Below are 21061 nucleotides of genomic sequence, written 5' to 3'. Positions count from 1 at the left end.
CGATTTTGCATAATCTGAAAGCTTAAGAAAGAGCTCCGTGACCCATACTTTTTACTTTTTTAAAAACACGATATCGTTTTCTCGTTTGAATTGTGTTACATTTTGTTATGTCGGGGCCTTTTATAGCTAGCAGGCGGTATTAGTTTGCTCATTATTGAAAGTCGTTCGGTGACCTGTAGTTGTTCACGTGCTTGTACTTTGACCTTTTTGGGACAGTTGACTCATTGGTTGTAATACCAAACGTCTTTAATGTTATTAATACATATATTGCAGATAATAAAGAAGTAACTATTCCTGTTAGTTCTCCAATTAAGCTTGAATGTGATGTAGATTTGAGAGTTATTAACAATATCAATGTTACAATCAGACGAAGAAACACTTCATGTTTTACAACATCTGGAGAGTGTACCATGCCAATGCACGCCATTGTCACTATTAAGGAAGAATGCAACAAACAGATATCATGTGAAGTTGATATACGTTATACTACAGACGTTAATCATTGTTTATATGATTATGGATTTTTAAATGTCTGGTATACCTGCAAAAGTAAGTGTTCAAAAGAATATTGGGGAAAGAGTGATTGATATATGCGTAATTCATATGCACCCGAAAAATGCAAGCTATGTGATGAAAACAAGTTACATATAGTGACTTTATTAAACTTTATATATTGTATGTCAACATGATGATAATCTTTTAAGAGTATATAAACAGCTGCTTGTTAACATGTATATATTACATATTCAAATGTACTATACGTATTAATATCAACAATAAAAATATGGTAAAATTATTTTATGAAATCTATTATGAAATAAATAAGTCATATTTTGTGTACTTCCAGAGATTTTAGATTTTAGTTGTGATTTTGAATCAGTCTTGTGTAACTGGTCCCCTGAACATGACGAGAATAGATTTAAGTGGAAACGTGGAAATCGGATAGATTATTTATATACACCCTCTGTCGATCATACAAGTGCATGTAAGTTTTAATAATTTTGTTGTTCTGTAATGTTCTGATTCTCTGTAGAATTAAGACGGTCAATGAATGGGGACATATACAAAGCATCGAAACATTTAAAGAAGTATACACTTACAGCTGAAATATTCTTAATTACTCCACTGAGTCACACCTGTTTGTCACTATTTAACAAACACTCAACGGATGAATTCAGAAAAGATCGATTAAAAATATGTTATTATTTGTAAATAGTACTACAGGTATCTTAAGCATTATTATAATCACTATAATAATATTATTTTCGATTCATAATGTTTTAAAAATATTTTTTCTTAACAAAAGTGAGAGTTATGTTTCTTTTAATGTGCTAGAAGGATAATGTTTCTAAGTGTCAATCAATTTCAAATTGATATTAAAATAAAAGCTTAGAACCATTTCTACATCAAACACAAAATATTCCAATATGAAATTATCATAAGATTCTTTAAGTACGGTTGTGACACAAAATGTTTCGACTTTTTACATATAAATGCGATATAATTATTATGAAATGCTAGTTAATGACCAATTGAAACCGTTTTATTAGTGTTTTTATTCACCACATATCTTTAAGCTTTGACTCTTTACAAGGCATTACCAAATGTAATTATAACTTAAATACCACATTCCAAGGTAAGTTCAAAAAATAAAAGTCCATAACAACCGACAAATTAGTTACCTTTACTAAATTGTAATGAGTAATGGATTAAGCATGCAGATCAAGATTTGCACTTCTTTGAGTCCTGACATAACTTCCTTTGCAGTAGGTTTTTTTTTCTCTTTTAGAGATGCGCTTTGCTCTATCAAATGATTTGGATTCTTTTGTCATCCTTAATTTCAGGGTGCACGTTTTTATTTATTTTATGAAATATGAAAACAACACGTTATAAATTGCATGCGTTAGAAGCGTTTTTCTGGATTAACCTTCATCAGTTGTTTCGATATGCTTTTTGAATATTATTAATTACATAGTGCGCTAGCTAGTGACCTAATACGATATATATGGGGTCAGTAAATTCCATATGGGGTGAGAGCGAAAAGTAATAACGCAACTGTTCATACCTATTGTATTATATGGTACTTCGTTCTTGTCCTGAATATATATGCAATTATATTTGTTACTGTACGGGAAGCACCAATAATCAATCAATGGCCATTCTCAAATAAAATACAGCTTTATATAATACAAATAACAACAAGTAGATATACTTTTTTTTTTAGAAAAAAATGAGCCTTACATATCCTAATATGCAACGGTAACTCGCATCTGGCGTTCAATATGTTAAGCCGGGTATTAATGATGAATTTATTTACTATTTCTGATAAAATAAAAAATGATTAATATTGTAAATTTCAGCAACTACAGGTAAATACGTATATATATATGCAGCTGGTTCGAAACTTGATGACATTGCAAACCTAGAAAGTGGAGAAATTGTGGCCGTGGAGCAACAATGCCTATCTTTTTGGTACTTTACGACAAATTCTAGAGACAGTGTTTTCGTATACCAAAACGAAAAAGAATTGGTTGATTTGTCAGATAAGGAAGAAGAAAAATGGCATCATATACAAATTTATTTGGAAAAGAATTCATATGATTCGTTCAAGCTTGTTTTTAAAGTGGTACGTGGAAATGGGTGGAAAAAACATTATGGTGCAATAAGTATTGACGACATCTTAATTGAAAACCAAAATTGTAATTGTAAGTACATGTAGACACGTTGGGTATATTTTAAAAGATGTTATTGATGTGCCCACCTTTCCTATTGGGACAATGCAATTTGACATAATTATTTTTATTTTCAATCAAACGATATTATGTTTGTTTAATTATAATGTCCTCAAGCTGTATTGTTGAATCTTCTACATGTAGCAATTAGAACTTTGTCAAAAGTAATTGGGACACTCATTAGACCCAATTTCACGCCTGTTTAAATTGACTACCCATTAGCGAGTTTTCAGTACGTTTTCATATATAGTTAATGTAGACTTGTTTTTAATTCAGAATTGTTGAAACTAGAAAATTCTAATTTGCGCATTAAAAGAACAAAAAATCAATAAAAAATTTCAGAAGAATGTTGAACGCATCTATACCATTGGACTTGAGATAAAGAATACAACAGATACAGTTAAGTCTGCTTCATATCTTGACTTATATCTACAAATTGACAATGAGGGCCTTTTGAAAACAAATCTTTACGACAAAAGAGATGATTTCAGCTTCCCAATTGTGAACTTTCCATTTCTATGTAGCATCATTCCAGCAGCGCCTGCATACGGAGTATATATCTCCCAGTTGATACGATATTCCAAGGCTTGTGTTTCCTATCATGATTTACTTGATAGAGGGTTGCTGCTCACAAGGAAGCTATACAACCAAGAGTACCAATTGGTGAAGTTGAAATCATCCCTTCGTGAATTATAGGGACGCCATCACGAGTTGGTTGACCGTTATGGAATATCTGTTTCACAGATGACGACGATTATGTTCCAATTGTCGTAACTACAATCTCGTCCATTTTCCCCGAATGTGACCTACCGAATTAGACATATCACCAGGTTTGTACTTACATGGGCAACACGACGGGTGCCACATGTGGCCCGAGAACACAGTTATTTCGTAGTGCATTTCTTTTAGACAATAAATTCAAATTTAAAAAATCGCACCTGCTCTATCTCAAAAAGATTTTTACAGTGTAGTGTACTACTATTGATACAAATAATATCAAAATTATAGAAACTTCTACCAGCTCGAACTCAAAATATTGACAATTTTGTGTTAAGGGGGGCTAAAATTCAGTTTGACAGCTTCAGACATTCGAATTTTTGACCTTTTTTAACTGGACCAAATCACTACTTAACATAAAGATTCAGCACCCAATTTTTTTTAACATGTAATTCCATCCTCTTACTTAATATTTCATGCATAAAATATCAAGAATTAAATTGGGAAAGTGTATCAAAAAAAAATGCAAGTTATACACTGTTCACACTAGGGACTATATTCGTAGACAACGAAAACCAAAGGACGATAACTGTGTCCTTGGACCTAATAGGATAGAAAGACTTGACCAATTTTAATAAAACTTTGCATGACCTAAGCTTAGGAAATTATAAGATAGTTGGCCAAGTTTCATGGCCATAGAATATATAATATAGAAACTAGGGCCATTTTAATATTGAAATTTGGATGTTTATTTTTGACGTTTAAATCAAATATTTTCAACTGTCAAGATTTTGGCCTAAAAAATTTAAATATTGCAAAAATTTGCTTTTTAAATACTCTTGAATATAATATAATAAGTATTAAAAGCAACGGAACACTCATTTGATTTATCAGATTTATCACAGTTATTCAAAAGTCAAATTTATATGAGCCTGTGCTTGAAAATAGAGATTTTCAAAATAAGGGAATCCTTACATAAACATGCATTTTTTTCAACCAATTTGAAGTTTTTGAAGTTTTTTAACCATACATTATTCTTCCATATATATTAAATGTACTTAAAATGTAAAGAAAAATTACAAAAAGCATACCACATGAGTATAAAATGGTCTTAGGCCATGTAAGACTGAGAATTATTTAGAGTCGATTTAGGCCGTAGGCCATATTTACATTTAAAAATGCACACAGAGGCTATAAGAAATGGAAATTTGTTACTTTTTGCTCATTTCTATGCTAAGATGTTATGATACAAGAAGTCTAATTGCAAAAGGACTCTTGAATTCAACTTTTTTTTGCAGACAGTATGGTCTGATGACCAGTTTTTCACTTTTTAATGGAAAACTTGCATGTAGTTTTAGTCTCAATTGGCATATATTTGAACCACTTTCTATCCTAAAGAAGAAAATTATGGTAGCATATGAAATGAATAGGGTGTACTGATCATTGTTAAGTGTTTTTTTTACAGATTTAGTGAAATATTTGTGATGGACTACAGATTTTATGTACAAAGCTCTTCACATTTCACATACATCAAACAGGCCGTTTAACCAGGGACATAAATACAAATATTCTGCACATTTTTCCTGTGATAATCTACTTTTCTCTAGATGCAGAGTTCACAAATAATTAATTAAATTTGATTTAAGCATAGAAACACAAATATCAGGAACATAAAAAGCTGTCAGATAGAAAGTCAGCATGGCTCTTAGGCATAAAATGGAAATTGCTTTAAAATGCTTATTTTAGCCGTATAATGCCAAAATGGGACATTTTAACTAATTTCTGTCAAACAAAGATGTAAATCCTTTACTTTTATTGAGTTTGACAAATTGAAACCAGCAAATCATTCAGGAAAGTTGCCAAAGTACAGAATCTACATTTACGGAATTCATCTCTTAGGCCCGAGAACACAGTTATTTCGTAGTGCATTTCTTTTAGACAATAAATTCAAATTTAAAAAATCGCACCTGCTCTATCTCAAAAAGACTTTTACAGTGTAGTGTACTACTATTGGTACAAATAATATCAAAATTATAGAAACTTCTACCAGCTCGAACTCAAAATATTGACAATTTTGTGTAAAGGGGGGCTAACATTCAGTTTGACAGCTTCAGACATTCGAATTTTTGACCTTTTTTAACTGGACCAAATCACTACTTAACATAAAGATTCAGCACCCAATTTTTTTTAACATGTAATTCCATCCTCTTACTTAATATTTCATGCATAAAATATCAAGAATTAAATTGGGAAAGTGTATCAAAAAAAAATGCAAGTTATACACTGTTCACACTAGGGACTATATTACGAAAACCAAAGGACGATAACTGTGTCCTTGGACCTAATAGGATAGAAAGACTTGACCAATTTTAATAAAACTTTGCATGACCTAAGCTTAGGAAATTATAAGATAGTTGGCCAAGTTTCATGGCCATAGGATATATAATATAGAAACTAGGGCCATTTTAATATTGAAATTTGGATGTTTATTTTTGACGTTTAAATCAAATATTTTCAACTGTCAAGATTTTGGCCTAAAAAATTTAAATATTGCAAAAATTTGCTTTTTAAATACTCTTGAATATAATATAATAAGTATTAAAAGCAACGGAACACTCATTTGAGTTATCAGATTTATCACAGTTATTCAAAAGTCAAATTTATATGAGCCTGTGCTTGAAAATAGAGATTTTCAAAATAAGGGAATCCTTACATAAACATGCATTTTTTTCAACCAATTTGAAGTTTTTGAAGTTTTTTAACCATACATTATTCTTCCATATATATTAAATGTACTTAAAATGTAAAGAAAAATTACAAAAAGCATACCACATGAGTATAAAATGGTCTTAGGCCATGTAAGACTGAGAATTATTTAGAGTCGATTTAGGCCGTAGGCCATATTTACATTTAAAAATGCACACAGAGGCTATAAGAAATGGAAATTTGTTACTTTTTGCTCATTTCTATGCTAAGATGTTATGATACAAGAAGTCTAATTGCAAAAGGACTCTTGAATTCAACTTTTTTTTGCAGACAGTATGGTCTGATGACCAGTTTTTCACTTTTTAATGGAAAACTTGCATGTAGTTTTAGTCTCAATTGGCATATATTTGAACCACTTTCTATCCTAAAGAAGAAAATTATGGTAGCATATGAAATGAATAGGGTGTACTGATCATTGTTAAGTGTTTTTTTTACAGATTTAGTGAAATATTTGTGATGGACTACAGATTTTATGTACAAAGCTCTTCACATTTCACATACATCAAACAGGCCGTTTAACCAGGGACATAAATACAAATATTCTGCACATTTTTCCTGTGATAATCTACTTTTCTCTAGATGCAGAGTTCACAAATAATTAATTAAATTTGATTTAAGCATAGAAACACAAATATCAGGAACATAAAAAGCTGTCAGATAGAAAGTCAGCATGGCTCTTAGGCATAAAATGGAAATTGCTTTAAAATGCTTATTTTAGCCGTATAATGCCAAAATGGGACATTTTAACTAATTTCTGTCAAACAAAGATGTAAATCCTTTACTTTTATTGAGTTTGACAAATTGAAACCAGCAAATCATTCAGGAAAGTTGCCAAAGTACAGAATCTACATTTACGGAATTCATCTCTTAGGCCCGAGAACACAGTTATTTCGTAGTGCATTTCTTTTAGACAATAAATTCAAATTTAAAAAATCGCACCTGCTCTATCTCAAAAAGACTTTTACAGTGTAGTGTACTACTATTGGTACAAATAATATCAAAATTATAGAAACTTCTACCAGCTCGAACTCAAAATATTGACAATTTTGTGTAAAGGGGGGCTAACATTCAGTTTGACAGCTTCAGACATTCGAATTTTTGACCTTTTTTAACTGGACCAAATCACTACTTAACATAAAGATTCAGCACCCAATTTTTTTTAACATGTAATTCCATCCTCTTACTTAATATTTCATGCATAAAATATCAAGAATTAAATTGGGAAAGTGTATCAAAAAAAAATGCAAGTTATACACTGTTCACACTAGGGACTATATTACGAAAACCAAAGGACGATAACTGTGTCCTTGGACCTAATAGGATAGAAAGACTTGACCAATTTTAATAAAACTTTGCATGACCTAAGCTTAGGAAATTATAAGATAGTTGGCCAAGTTTCATGGCCATAGGATATATAATATAGAAACTAGGGCCATTTTAATATTGAAATTTGGATGTTTATTTTTGACGTTTAAATCAAATATTTTCAACTGTCAAGATTTTGGCCTAAAAAATTTAAATATTGCAAAAATTTGCTTTTTAAATACTCTTGAATATAATATAATAAGTATTAAAAGCAACGGAACACTCATTTGATTTATCAGATTTATCACAGTTATTCAAAAGTCAAATTTATATGAGCCTGTGCTTGAAAATAGAGATTTTCAAAATAAGGGAATCCTTACATAAACATGCATTTTTTTCAACCAATTTGAAGTTTTTGAAGTTTTTTAACCATACATTATTCTTCCATATATATTAAATGTACTTAAAATGTAAAGAAAAATTACAAAAAGCATACCACATGAGTATAAAATGGTCTTAGGCCATGTAAGACTGAGAATTATTTAGAGTCGATTTAGGCCGTAGGCCATATTTACATTTAAAAATGCACACAGAGGCTATAAGAAATGGAAATTTGTTACTTTTTGCTCATTTCTATGCTAAGATGTTATGATACAAGAAGTCTAATTGCAAAAGGACTCTTGAATTCAACTTTTTTTTGCAGACAGTATGGTCTGATGACCAGTTTTTCACTTTTTAATGGAAAACTTGCATGTAGTTTTAGTCTCAATTGGCATATATTTGAACCACTTTCTATCCTAAAGAAGAAAATTATGGTAGCATATGAAATGAATAGGGTGTACTGATCATTGTTAAGTGTTTTTTTTACAGATTTAGTGAAATATTTGTGATGGACTACAGATTTTATGTACAAAGCTCTTCACATTTCACATACATCAAACAGGCCGTTTAACCAGGGACATAAATACAAATATTCTGCACATTTTTCCTGTGATAATCTACTTTTCTCTAGATGCAGAGTTCACAAATAATTAATTAAATTTGATTTAAGCATAGAAACACAAATATCAGGAACATAAAAAGCTGTCAGATAGAAAGTCAGCATGGCTCTTAGGCATAAAATGGAAATTGCTTTAAAATGCTTATTTTAGCCGTATAATGCCAAAATGGGACATTTTAACTAATTTCTGTCAAACAAAGATGTAAATCCTTTACTTTTATTGAGTTTGACAAATTGAAACCAGCAAATCATTCAGGAAAGTTGCCAAAGTACAGAATCTACATTTACGGAATTCATCTCTTAGGCCCGAGAACACAGTTATTTCGTAGTGCATTTCTTTTAGACAATAAATTCAAATTTAAAAAATCGCACCTGCTCTATCTCAAAAAGACTTTTACAGTGTAGTGTACTACTATTGGTACAAATAATATCAAAATTATAGAAACTTCTACCAGCTCGAACTCAAAATATTGACAATTTTGTGTTAAGGGGGGCTAAAATTCAGTTTGACAGCTTCAGACATTCGAATTTTTGACCTTTTTTAACTGGACCAAATCACTACTTAACATAAAGATTCAGCACCCAATTTTTTTTAACATGTAATTCCATCCTCTTACTTAATATTTCATGCATAAAATATCAAGAATTAAATTGGGAAAGTGTATCAAAAAAAAATGCAAGTTATACACTGTTCACACTAGGGACTATATTACGAAAACCAAAGGACGATAACTGTGTCCTTGGACCTAATAGGATAGAAAGACTTGACCAATTTTAATAAAACTTTGCATGACCTAAGCTTAGGAAATTATAATATAGTTGGCCAAGTTTCATGGCCATAGGATATATAATATAGAAACTAGGGCCATTTTAATATTGAAATTTGGATGTTTATTTTTGACGTTTAAATCAAATATTTTCAACTGTCAAGATTTTGGCCTAAAAAATTTAAATATTGCAAAAATTTGCTTTTTAAATACTCTTGAATATAATATAATAAGTATTAAAAGCAACGGAACACTCATTTGATTTATCAGATTTATCACAGTTATTCAAAAGTCAAATTTATATGAGCCTGTGCTTGAAAATAGAGATTTTCAAAATAAGGGAATCCTTACATAAACATGCATTTTTTTCAACCAATTTGAAGTTTTTGAAGTTTTTTAACCATACATTATTCTTCCATATATATTAAATGTACTTAAAATGTAAAGAAAAATTACAAAAAGCATACCACATGAGTATAAAATGGTCTTAGGCCATGTAAGACTGAGAATTATTTAGAGTCGATTTAGGCCGTAGGCCATATTTACATTTAAAAATGCACACAGAGGCTATAAGAAATGGAAATTTGTTACTTTTTGCTCATTTCTATGCTAAGATGTTATGATACAAGAAGTCTAATTGCAAAAGGACTCTTGAATTCAACTTTTTTTTGCAGACAGTATGGTCTGATGACCAGTTTTTCACTTTTTAATGGAAAACTTGCATGTAGTTTTAGTCTCAATTGGCATATATTTGAACCACTTTCTATCCTAAAGAAGAAAATTATGGTAGCATATGAAATGAATAGGGTGTACTGATCATTGTTAAGTGTTTTTTTTACAGATTTAGTGAAATATTTGTGATGGACTACAGATTTTATGTACAAAGCTCTTCACATTTCACATACATCAAACAGGCCGTTTAACCAGGGACATAAATACAAATATTCTGCACATTTTTCCTGTGATAATCTACTTTTCTCTAGATGCAGAGTTCACAAATAATTAATTAAATTTGATTTAAGCATAGAAACACAAATATCAGGAACATAAAAAGCTGTCAGATAGAAAGTCAGCATGGCTCTTAGGCATAAAATGGAAATTGCTTTAAAATGCTTATTTTAGCCGTATAATGCCAAAATGGGACATTTTAACTAATTTCTGTCAAACAAAGATGTAAATCCTTTACTTTTATTGAGTTTGACAAATTGAAACCAGCAAATCATTCAGGAAAGTTGCCAAAGTACAGAATCTACATTTACGGAATTCATCTCTTAGGCCCGAGAACACAGTTATTTCGTAGTGCATTTCTTTTAGACAATAAATTCAAATTTAAAAAATCGCACCTGCTCTATCTCAAAAAGATTTTTACAGTGTAGTGTACTACTATTGATACAAATAATATCAAAATTATAGAAACTTCTACCAGCTCGAACTCAAAATATTGACAATTTTGTGTTAAAGGGGGCTAAAATTCAGTTTGACAGCTTCAGACATTCGAATTTTTGACCTTTTTTAACTGGACCAAATCACTACTTAACATAAAGATTCAGCACCCAATTTTTTTTAACATGTAATTCCATCCTCTTACTTAATATTTCATGCATAAAATATCAAGAATTAAATTGGGAAAGTGTATAAAAAAAAAATGCAAGTTATACACTGTTCACACTAGGGACTATATTCGTAGACAACGAAAACCAAAGGACGATAACTGTGTCCTTGGACCATGTGGAGCAGGATCTGTTTACCATTCAGGAGCACCTGAGATCACCCCCATATTTTGGTAGGGTTCGTGTTGCTCAGTCTTTGGTTTTCTGTGTTGTTTTGTTTACTGTTGTTTGTTTGTCTTTTTCATTTTTAGCCATGGCGTTGTCAGTTTATTTTCGACTTATGAGTTTTGATGTCCCTTTGGTATCCTTCTCCTCTCTTTAAAATACTGTATTATCATAGCCATCAATATCTTTCTGATTGTGTAACGGCACTACAGAAATGTATTAATGTATATATATTCTTCATGATTAAAACCTGAATATAGTAAACAACTCCGTTTTCGAAAAATTAAATAAAGTTTTTTTCCCTATGATATCTGCCAGCGTTTGACGCATTTTTTCTCTTTTTATATGTTTCGTTCAGTCCAGTTGTCATATTTGTTCTTACATGCACTATTGATAAGGTCATTTTCTTCAACTTCCTATTGATAGCCATAATAATTCAAAATACTACGACTGTTGTACCCATGACATACATGTAGATAGCATTACCCAGATTTGGCACAATCGTTGGGGGATATGTTATGTTTATGTAAGCCTTTCAACTTCGTAACCGACATGACCAACCAACTGATTTTTTCGGGCGCAACTGATGAGTGTTGTCAAAAGCGCGTCTATGCTGATAAATCATACATGGGTTCATTTGCAATATTGAACGTTATGATTAGGCTGTCACGTGTGACCCGTACAATAACAACAGAGCGTTATTTGATATGATTTATTTCTCATCAAACAGCAAGCTTTTGACAGGAATAAATGGAGATGACTTATATAGATTATGGAGGGTTTACATTTTGGTAATAATTTTAGTAGCTGCACAAACATGTAGTTTGCAAATACAAACACTTGTATTTGTATCTGTCTAAATCCTTTGCAATTATCAAATCGATAAGACCAGGATGTATTATAGCCCCTTTATATTTATGATACAAACAGAACCAATGGCGAGTTAAATTTGCACAAATATAGAAATACAGGGAATAAAAATACAAACAGAACACGTTCTTAAGTAAAGCAATTATTCAATGTTTTACATAATATCTAACAAAAAAAAATAAAAATAAATAAATCGACTCCCAATTTAGTTTTTATAAAATAAAAAGGCCGTGTGTTTGGAGGCCAAGCGCGAAAGAGTCGGAAAATATCTACCGTAGGAGAGTATCATGGGTATAACATAGACATCAGAAGAAAATGGAACATAATAATTAGCAAGATATAAAAAAATGTTCCCGTTCGAAGAACTAAGAGAGGTAAAATATTAATCAGCAAAAAAGAAAAATAATAACTATTTTAAGACACGATGGTAAAATCAGTAATATACCGGAAGGAGTGCGAAAAAGAAATGTCTATGTGACTCCAAAGTTAAACTTGTTGAATAAAAATGCCGTCGCAATGAAAGCTTAATGATCCGTTTGGAAACTTTTATAAAATGAAACCATGTAACACTAATTTGTAGAATATTTATAGATTATCGATGGTTTTTAAAACGAGAGGGTGTTTCTCAGCTAAAATCTCAACGAAGGGCGACGGCCCTGAAATGAGATGTGGCCGAGAAACATTCTCGAATTTGAAAGACCATTGATAAGCTGTCTATTGCTGTTTTACCTATGACGTCGTTGACGTTTATATTGGAAGACCTTGGATAATCTGTCTATTGCTGTTTTGCCTATGACGTCGTTGACGTTTATATTGACAACAGCACGTGCGCTCTTAGTTTCTGACGAAATTTTTTTATCTCAAGCGAGTAGCATGATATTATTAGTTATCTTGGTGTAATCAGGGGTGTACATAATATTACACCTGTGTTGAAAATGCATACACCCTGAGGCGCAGCCGAAGGCTGTATGCATTTCCAACACAGATGTAAAATTCTGTACACCCCTGATGGCACCAAGATAACGAATTTATTTCTTATGAAGCGTTCCTTTCCTTATTTCTATACCGGGGAATTTGTGAAGTTATGAAGAACTTTCACTTTTTATTCAACACCGATGTTACTGTGCATTATCGTATATAGTTTTACCTTTTTTCCTTTTTTTTTTATTTTGGGAAATTTGGAGGAAAAAAAATTGTGGAAGAACAAATTTTTGTTTTAATTTTTAATATTTGTTTTCTTGCTTTTTTGAGCCTAAAAAAAATATTCTTTTCAAATGTGAAAATTTTTATTTTATTGTAATTTTGCATTTCATTTTTTTGTTTGTTTTACATGTTTTTGAAATTTTTGCAAAATGTCATTTAAACCCGGGTAGTTAACCAATCAGATTGCAAGATTCTTGCTTTATAAGAAACGAAAAAAATATCCCCCCAAAAAATCAAAGAAAAAATACACAAAATAGCGATAATGTCTTGTAACTGACGATTTCTCCGATGATCATTGACAAATTTGTATACTTTGTCCTGGTGAAATTTTTTGCCGTTTACCGTTATTCTTGATCTACTATATTTTGGCAAAAATGTAAAAATTGGCAAAAGTTGTAATTTGAGGACAATGACTCCTATACGGAGGCAACCGATGATTTTTGAAGTTTGGCTCTTCTCTCTTTATCTGTCAATTATAGAATTCGAGTTAACAAGAAAACTTTAAAAAAAAATGATAGACATCGTTATTTAAGGCAATTGCTCCTCCGACAGTTTTGATGTTAAATGTCAGTAGATTGATCATACTATTCTTCACATCTCAACCACGGCAAGTTTATTGTTCCGTGTGTGTGTGTGTGTGTGTGTGTGTGTGTGTGTGTGTGTGTGTGTGTGTGTGTGTGTGTGAGAAAATCTACTTTTGATTTTTATGTAATATGGTAGTTTCTTTGTTGCTTGTTTATTTTAGCATGTCAGTCAATTTTGTTTAACAAAATGCAGTGTAAATACATTGAATTTAATAACAAAAGTCTTTTTTTCAAAAATTGGATAAAAGGTAATTTGATTTATATAAACGATCTTTTAGATGAAAATGGGGAAATTTCACAAGATGTAATTTTGCAAAATATTGAAAATAAATCCAACTGGATAGCTGAGTTGACATCCATGAAAAAAGCAATTCCAAAAGATTGGTTACAATGTCTTAGAACAGAGAATTCCACGAGAAGTATAGTCAATTTAAAAAGACAATGTTTGTCAATAAGTGGTAATTACATTGACATTTCTTTTTTGTCAAATAAGTTATTATATAACAGATTCGTAAAGAAAAAAGTTGTGAAATCGATTGGTATAAATGTATGGTTAAATGTACTACCATTACAGACAGAAGTTCACTTGAAACCATTGTACAACTTTATTTTTTACTATTTAGAAGAAAATAAATTGGAGATGTATCGATGGAAACTTTTACAAAGTATATTACCTACTAAAAAGTTATTGTTTAGATGGAAGGTAACAGACAATGATTTATGTAACAAATGCTTTACTGAAGAAGATTATCAACATTATTTTATGTCATGTTCTTTTTTAAACGATTTTTTGAGAAAAATTCATAATTTATTGCAAAAAGTAAATATAGCAAAAGCTATCACATTGAAAGATATTGTTTTTGGCTATAAAATATCTGATAAATATTTTTTTGGCTTTAACTATCTTATTACTATTATTGGGTTTTCAATTTATAAATCCTACTATGTATCTGATCAGAAAATGAAAAGACTTGATGTTTTTTGTCTATTCATTAGAGAATTTACAAAACGAATGTATTATTCAAAGAAGTTAGAAGAAGTTAAATTTTTAGTTAATGTTAAGAAACATTTATAAGATTGATGTTTCATTTATTAATATAATAGAATTAAAAATTATATGTATTCTTCACAAGAAGCTTGGACTTGTTGAAGACAATGTAACAAGCAACTGATGGAAATAAAGAAATTTTAAAAAGCAACAAAAAAAAAAAAAAAAAATGCAGTGTATTTAAACAGTTACTTAGTTTGTATTCAGAAAACTTTCTTTTCTAGCTTTAATTTTAAACTGCGACTTTGAAAGTAATTCATGTGATTGGAATATCGATGAATTCAATAAATACGTATGGAAAAGGCAAAATGGTCAGCCTCCATTTTATCACACGGGTCAAACCACTGATCATTCAACAGCATCTGGTAAGCACTTTGTAGTATGTAGCCTTGTCACCTTTTTTCAGTCAATGAATTGACATTTACAGTTTTATAACGGTATTTTAAATATATAGTTTTACTTTAATTATTCTTCCCTTAGTTTATTTATTTTGTATTTACATTGTATCATAGATCAAATGTATTTGTTCAGTGTATGTTCACTGGTGTTAATATGTCCTTTGATTGAGTTAAGCCATTTCAATTGATATTTTATAGTGTGTCTTTCTATGTTGGGATGTTATACTATTTTTTCAGATAAGGGTGAAGATTTGGTACCATTAAAACGTTTAAACCCGCTGCAACTGTTTGCACCTATCCTAAGTCAGGAATCTGATGTTCAGTAGTTGTCGTTTGTTGATGTGGTTCATAAGTGTTTCTCGTTTCTCGTTTTTATATAGATTAGACCGTTGGTTTTCCCATTTGAATGGTTTTACACTAGTAATTTTTGGGGCCCTTTATAGCTTGCTGTTCGGTGTGAGCCAAGGCTCCGTGTTGAAGACCGTACTTTAACCTTTAATGGTTTACTTTTATAAATTTTGACTTGGATGGAGAGTTGTCTCATTGGCACTCATACCACATCTTCTTATATCTATTTTCAAAACATTTGAACCACCACACAAACTGTTTTTAATGGGAGACTACTGAAATTTACTCAAAATTACTTTTGAGTCCTAACATACTCAAATCCATGGTGTATGGGAAGCAACTCTTGATATTAGTTTCATTATAGACAGAAGAAAAACATATTTTAGGATAGTAAAACTGTCGCAAGGGAACGCACAGTGTCCTTGATACAACTATATGTCAGAACTCTCAGACATTGATAAACCAACTAGTGCTTAAGCAAACAAGTGTTTGGTTTCTTTTTCTATTTGTGTTTTAATTTGCATTTCGTTTGTTTGAACATGTTGAATCTATATTAGTTTGTACTTTATGCATTACTTATCCTACAATCATAGCAAATAGTCAATTTAAGATTATTCTTTTCTGTACAATACAGATAGCGGAAACTATATGTATTTGAGCAGTACCGTGGATACGATTGCATATCTAGAATTTCAAAACGTCAATTTACATGTATCCGGGAATTTTTGTTTGACATTTTGGTATCATATGTATCATGACGAGGATTATGAAATGGAAAGATTAAATGTCACTTTTGATAATGAACTCGTCTGGACGGATTATGCAAACCAAGATAACAAATGGAAAAGGGCAATGATAGACCTGCAGAATAGAATGAATATGAGTATCAAATTTATAGGCATTCTTGGTAGTAATTGGTGGAACGATATCGATATAGCTATAGACGATATTTCTTTAGCTGAGGGAACATGCACAGGTATGTTAATGCAACTTTTACTACTAGACACGAATCAAGCACCTATATGCTGTACATAACCATGCGTTTTAACAGTTTTCCATAATAATATAGCATATAAATGAGCTTTAAAACAATTCGGTTACTGATTATTTTCCAAAATAATACTTATTTACGTATGTATCATTAGATAAGATTGATTAATGTCATAATGTTTAATCAGGTAGACTTAGGTTAACAAAAAAACACTGATATGATGACTAAGTAATCTAAATATTGTACTTGTAATAAACACCCCAAAGTGCTCCTCGAATTGTATAATTGTTTGGTCAAAAAGAATATACCAGTTTGATAATATTAACAGAATCATTAGAGTCTTATTTCATCTGTTGCTTACGCATACATATACAAAATAAACTAAATATGATCAACAATTAGTTGAAAACATTGAACAATAACAGAACTAATGAACATTTAAGACTCTAATTATTTAGCCCGTGTATCTAAAATCTAGAACTCAAAAAAACTTCCGGAAAAAGGCATAATCTTTATCATTTTCGGAAATAAATTCTATCAAAACCTTCGATTTTTCAACCTTCTATACACCACCATACTACATGAAAAATTTAAAAACCAGTCTTAAAGAAATAATCCACAATGCTTTCCTCAATTACATGGTAAAACACGCTACAAACTTATTGTTTTATGATATAATTCTACATAGTTTATTACAAATGAACCCCAAGATAAACATGCTATACCGAAGAACAACATATTTCTCACTGACAACATAATTGTTGAATTTGGAAGTAGAACTTTCCAGTCGGTTGTTTGCATTTCTATGGGAACCAACTTTGCACCTCTCCTGGCAGACCTTTTCTTTTTTTCATGTGAGTTGGAGTTCTTCAGACACTTGTAGAAAGCTAGATGATCAATGAACCTAGATTATTTAAATTTACATACAGGAATATTAATGATGTTCTTTCCATTAACAATCCAACCAACTTTTCTGATTTGGTCCATTTAATATATCCTCCTGAACTAGAGATTAAAGAAACCACAGATACTGCTTCCTCCGCATCATTTCTGGACCTTTACCTCGAATTTGACAACAGAGATCATCTCAGTACCAGAATATATGACAAACGAGACAATTTAAATTTTGAAATTATAAATAGTCCTCACCTTAGCAGCAACATACCAACTTAACCCGGGTATGGGGTATACATTTCGCTACTCATACGATATTCAAGAGACATGTCAACAAACGTCAAGTTCTTTTTTCTCAAAAAGTTCATCAAAAAGTACCAAGACCTAATAAAGCTAAATAGTCAATGTCTACTTCACAAATAATACAAGATGGTCTTTAGATATAGATTCTAGGTGCTGAAGTTGTATATCTTTTGATTTAACTTTAGTTTCCCCGTTAATTGTCTTCGTGCTATTATGTTTCTTATGGTCGCATGACTTTTGACGTGACTTGGTATTTATGCAACCCACCATCGGGATTTTGACTTTTGATCTTTGGGCATTCCTGGTGCAGGTAAGTCATGAGGTGCGATTCAGACACAAAGAGTGTTTACAAGTTGTTTCTTTTTTGTTTACCCTTGTATTTATATTTACTTATTTGTTACTTTATCGAGAAAGTGAATATCATATACGGTATGTACAATCAACGACAAAATGTGTTGTTGTTGACGCAGTGTCAAATTTATTATCTACTACACCAATTTTGTTGGTGCCATTGTTAGATTAATTTGTATGTTTGTTTCAATTTTTTGTCAGTTGTGTTGTATGTCTGAGATGTATGTTTACCCAATTTTTGCTGCTGGATCCCATTTATTGTTACATTAACCTTTTATGTCGGTTTGGGTTTGCTCACCTAATTTTGTCAATATAACGGAACTATAAACAACTGACATACAAGTGGGAGGTTTAGTTAGCTGTTAAACTACCAAAGTTTTACTCTGATAACAAAACAGTAAACTACACGCGTTCTTCTGTTTTCCTTTTTGATAGATTATAACTATATATTCACTTTTTACAATTCATTAAATCATTTTATACGATTAATATTTTGGGCATTTCAAAAGCAAGTAAAAAGATTTCTCATATCTAGAAAGTTTTTTAAAAGTAAGAGCAGTGGAGGTATCAATTTCCGTGCTGGATTAGAATATATCTTGTTGTAAGTGTTTACAGCATAGAATGAAAGCTTTTCTCATAATATTTTAAATATCTTTACAGGGTTATTTTATCACGAGGACAATTGTGTTCAGTTGGACGAAAAAACGCCTGAAGAAACTAAATGTCCCAAAGGCTATCTTAACATTACGAATTCGCGTTTATCATTTGACCCAGAAAAACGGGAATGTACTAAAATATATGATCAGACTAAAAATCATCTTTTGAAGGAATGTGAAAACCGTGATAATTCACAAAAATGTGTGTTTGATTTTTCAACTGAAAAAAGTTCTCATCCAGGATGCTATCAATTGTATGAATTTCAAATAATGCATACATGTGAAGGTGAGCAAAAATATTTAAGGCGCAAGTTTTGTCGAGTATTATGGAATAATAAATTCTAGGTATCAATATTTGATAAATATCGTAAGCCAAATCGTTTTGTTATAAGATTTATTCACCCCTTTTAAAAACAAATTACCTGAAACAGTTCATTTCGCATTTGTGTATGCATGCAAGCAGACAAATGTTCTATATATTGATTGCAATTCTTTGGTATGTGTTAATGCCGAACAAAGGATGATGCCCTACATGTTAAGCCGCCAATTAAAAAAATTGAACATATCAAGGGGACATTATATAAGTGGAAGAGAGACTATAAAGCAAATACGAAAGACGACGAAAAGACTGAAAAGTCACCAAAACACTTCATAGAAAATTAAAAACTGAGCTACACAAATAAAATTGAAAAACGATTGGGCTTTCTGAAAGGGTTAGCAGATTCTGGTCCACCAGTGGCATCCGTTATGCTTATCATTGTAAGTTCAATTTCGGTCATATTACTTATTCGGTGATGTCAACATCTAGGAAAGTAAGGCAAAATTGTGGTTATGACATTAAGAACATATCCGTGGTCATCTATGAGACAGATAGGCCATAATGGTCAAACAAGGCGTGATGCCGTCAGTAAAATTTTCGATTGAATGCCATTACTTTTCCACTAGGAACCCAAGGATCATCAACTTTTTGATAATCAGCAACCCTTTAAAGGAAACCATGACCTAAAAACGCAAGCTCTATAATATCCTATCAACTGGGACATATATATTCCATACCAAGGCGCTGCTGAAATGTGGCTACATAGAAATGAAAAGTTCACAATGAGGAAGCTGTAATCTTCCCCTTTGTCGTAAATGTCAATTTTATTTAATTATTTTACGGACGCCATTACTAGTCTATGTACCGTTATAGAATATCTTTTTCTTTTGAATTGGTTTCTTTTGTTTCACCGACAAATACCAATCTTCAAAAGTTAAAATATAACTAGTAAAGTGGATATGTTGATTTACAATTCAGATCATGTCCTTGTGCAGAATCGAAAGATTTTCAACATTGTAAAGATTGTGCAGTTTTTTGTTTTACAAGTAGAAATGAAACAGTGTTGTTCAGAGTCTTTCAAGTCCAAAATGTCTTGTAGCTGAACTGTACATGACCGTTTGCGAAGAGTGTTGTTATTGTCATCAGTATGACGATCTTAATGCGACGTATCTGATATATTTGTCATTTATGGTGAAAAGGGATGCCTGTTATCTAAGGCGACGCCGCGTCCTTGATTCTGACCTATTTATACCCTTAAAGTGGCTGGGATGTCTTCCTCCGTCTTGGATTTTGAAGTAGCAGATAACTATTGGTCTAGATATTTAATGAAATGTGCAAATTTTGAGAGTAGTATGTAATTCATGTGTAAGACTTTTCATGTTAATATAGAAAATTATGTGTTTTATCATATTTACGGCTGTTTTTTTTCTAAAAAAAACACATTGTTTTTGTTTGATTCATTATTTTTCAATTTTTCCACTTAAGGGGAGGTAACTCAGAAATAAGGGAGATAAAGAAATTTTTATAATAGTAAGTGTTGTGAATTTACCTATTTTAATATGTAGCAAGAAAACAAGTCCGGTGACCCCATTTTTTCTTTTTCTTAACTGAAAGCATGTTATAAGAGCTATCTTCTCACATTTTATCTTCAAATTCTATGATGTAGTTTATTTTTTATCACACTTAATTTTATTTTCCATGCATAATCTATACAAAATTTGACAATTTTGCACAACCTGTAGCGTGATAAAAAGTCCGGTGACCCATACTTTATATTATATTTTGGAAAAAGCATGATGACAAATTATTAAAAAATATTCTATGGATTTTGATCAGGTAGATTTAAATAAAAACAAAAACGTATATTAATTCAAATTCTCTATACATTTTATTTTGACAAACTACCTGTCTGGTTCTTCATCCCGTTCTCATTGGTTACAAATTAAATTATAGGGTAACGTAATTCACCATTTATTTTAGGTCTACATATTTTAGCTGCACGATACACGATATTGTCATGACGGAAAAGAAATT

General features: G+C 31.1%; 1 protein-coding gene across 1 annotated transcript; it reads left to right on the top strand.

Annotated features, from left to right (window-relative positions):
- The first annotated feature begins 410 nt into the window (after positions 1-410).
- LOC127708454 (MAM and LDL-receptor class A domain-containing protein 2-like) lies at positions 411-20985 on the top strand. Its single transcript, XM_052213323.1, has 7 exons — positions 411-549; positions 848-985; positions 2361-2705; positions 14992-15132; positions 16148-16489; positions 18713-18994; positions 20981-20985. Exons 1-7 carry the CDS (start codon positions 411-413, stop codon positions 20983-20985), a joined length of 1392 nt encoding a protein of 463 aa, XP_052069283.1.
- Positions 20986-21061: the final 76 nt, after the last annotated feature.

This window comes from Mytilus californianus, unplaced genomic scaffold (assembly GCF_021869535.1).
Source record: "Mytilus californianus isolate M0D057914Y unplaced genomic scaffold, xbMytCali1.0.p SCAF_7, whole genome shotgun sequence".
NCBI lineage: Eukaryota > Metazoa > Mollusca > Bivalvia > Mytilida > Mytilidae > Mytilus > Mytilus californianus.
This window is presented reverse-complemented; position numbering and strand designations above follow the sequence as displayed.

Bases quoted from the DNA above. Each gene is read 5' to 3' on its own strand.
- LOC127708454 (XM_052213323.1), top strand. From the start codon at position 411: ATGCCAATGCACGCCATTGTCACTATTAAGGAAGAATGCAACAAACAG. The intron at 550-847 runs GTAAGTGTTCAA...GTGTACTTCCAG, and splicing joins TGTCTGGTATACCTGCAAAA to AGATTTTAGATTTTAGTTGT. The intron at 2,706-14,991 runs GTAAGTACATGT...TTTCTTTTCTAG, and splicing joins TGAAAACCAAAATTGTAATT to CTTTAATTTTAAACTGCGAC.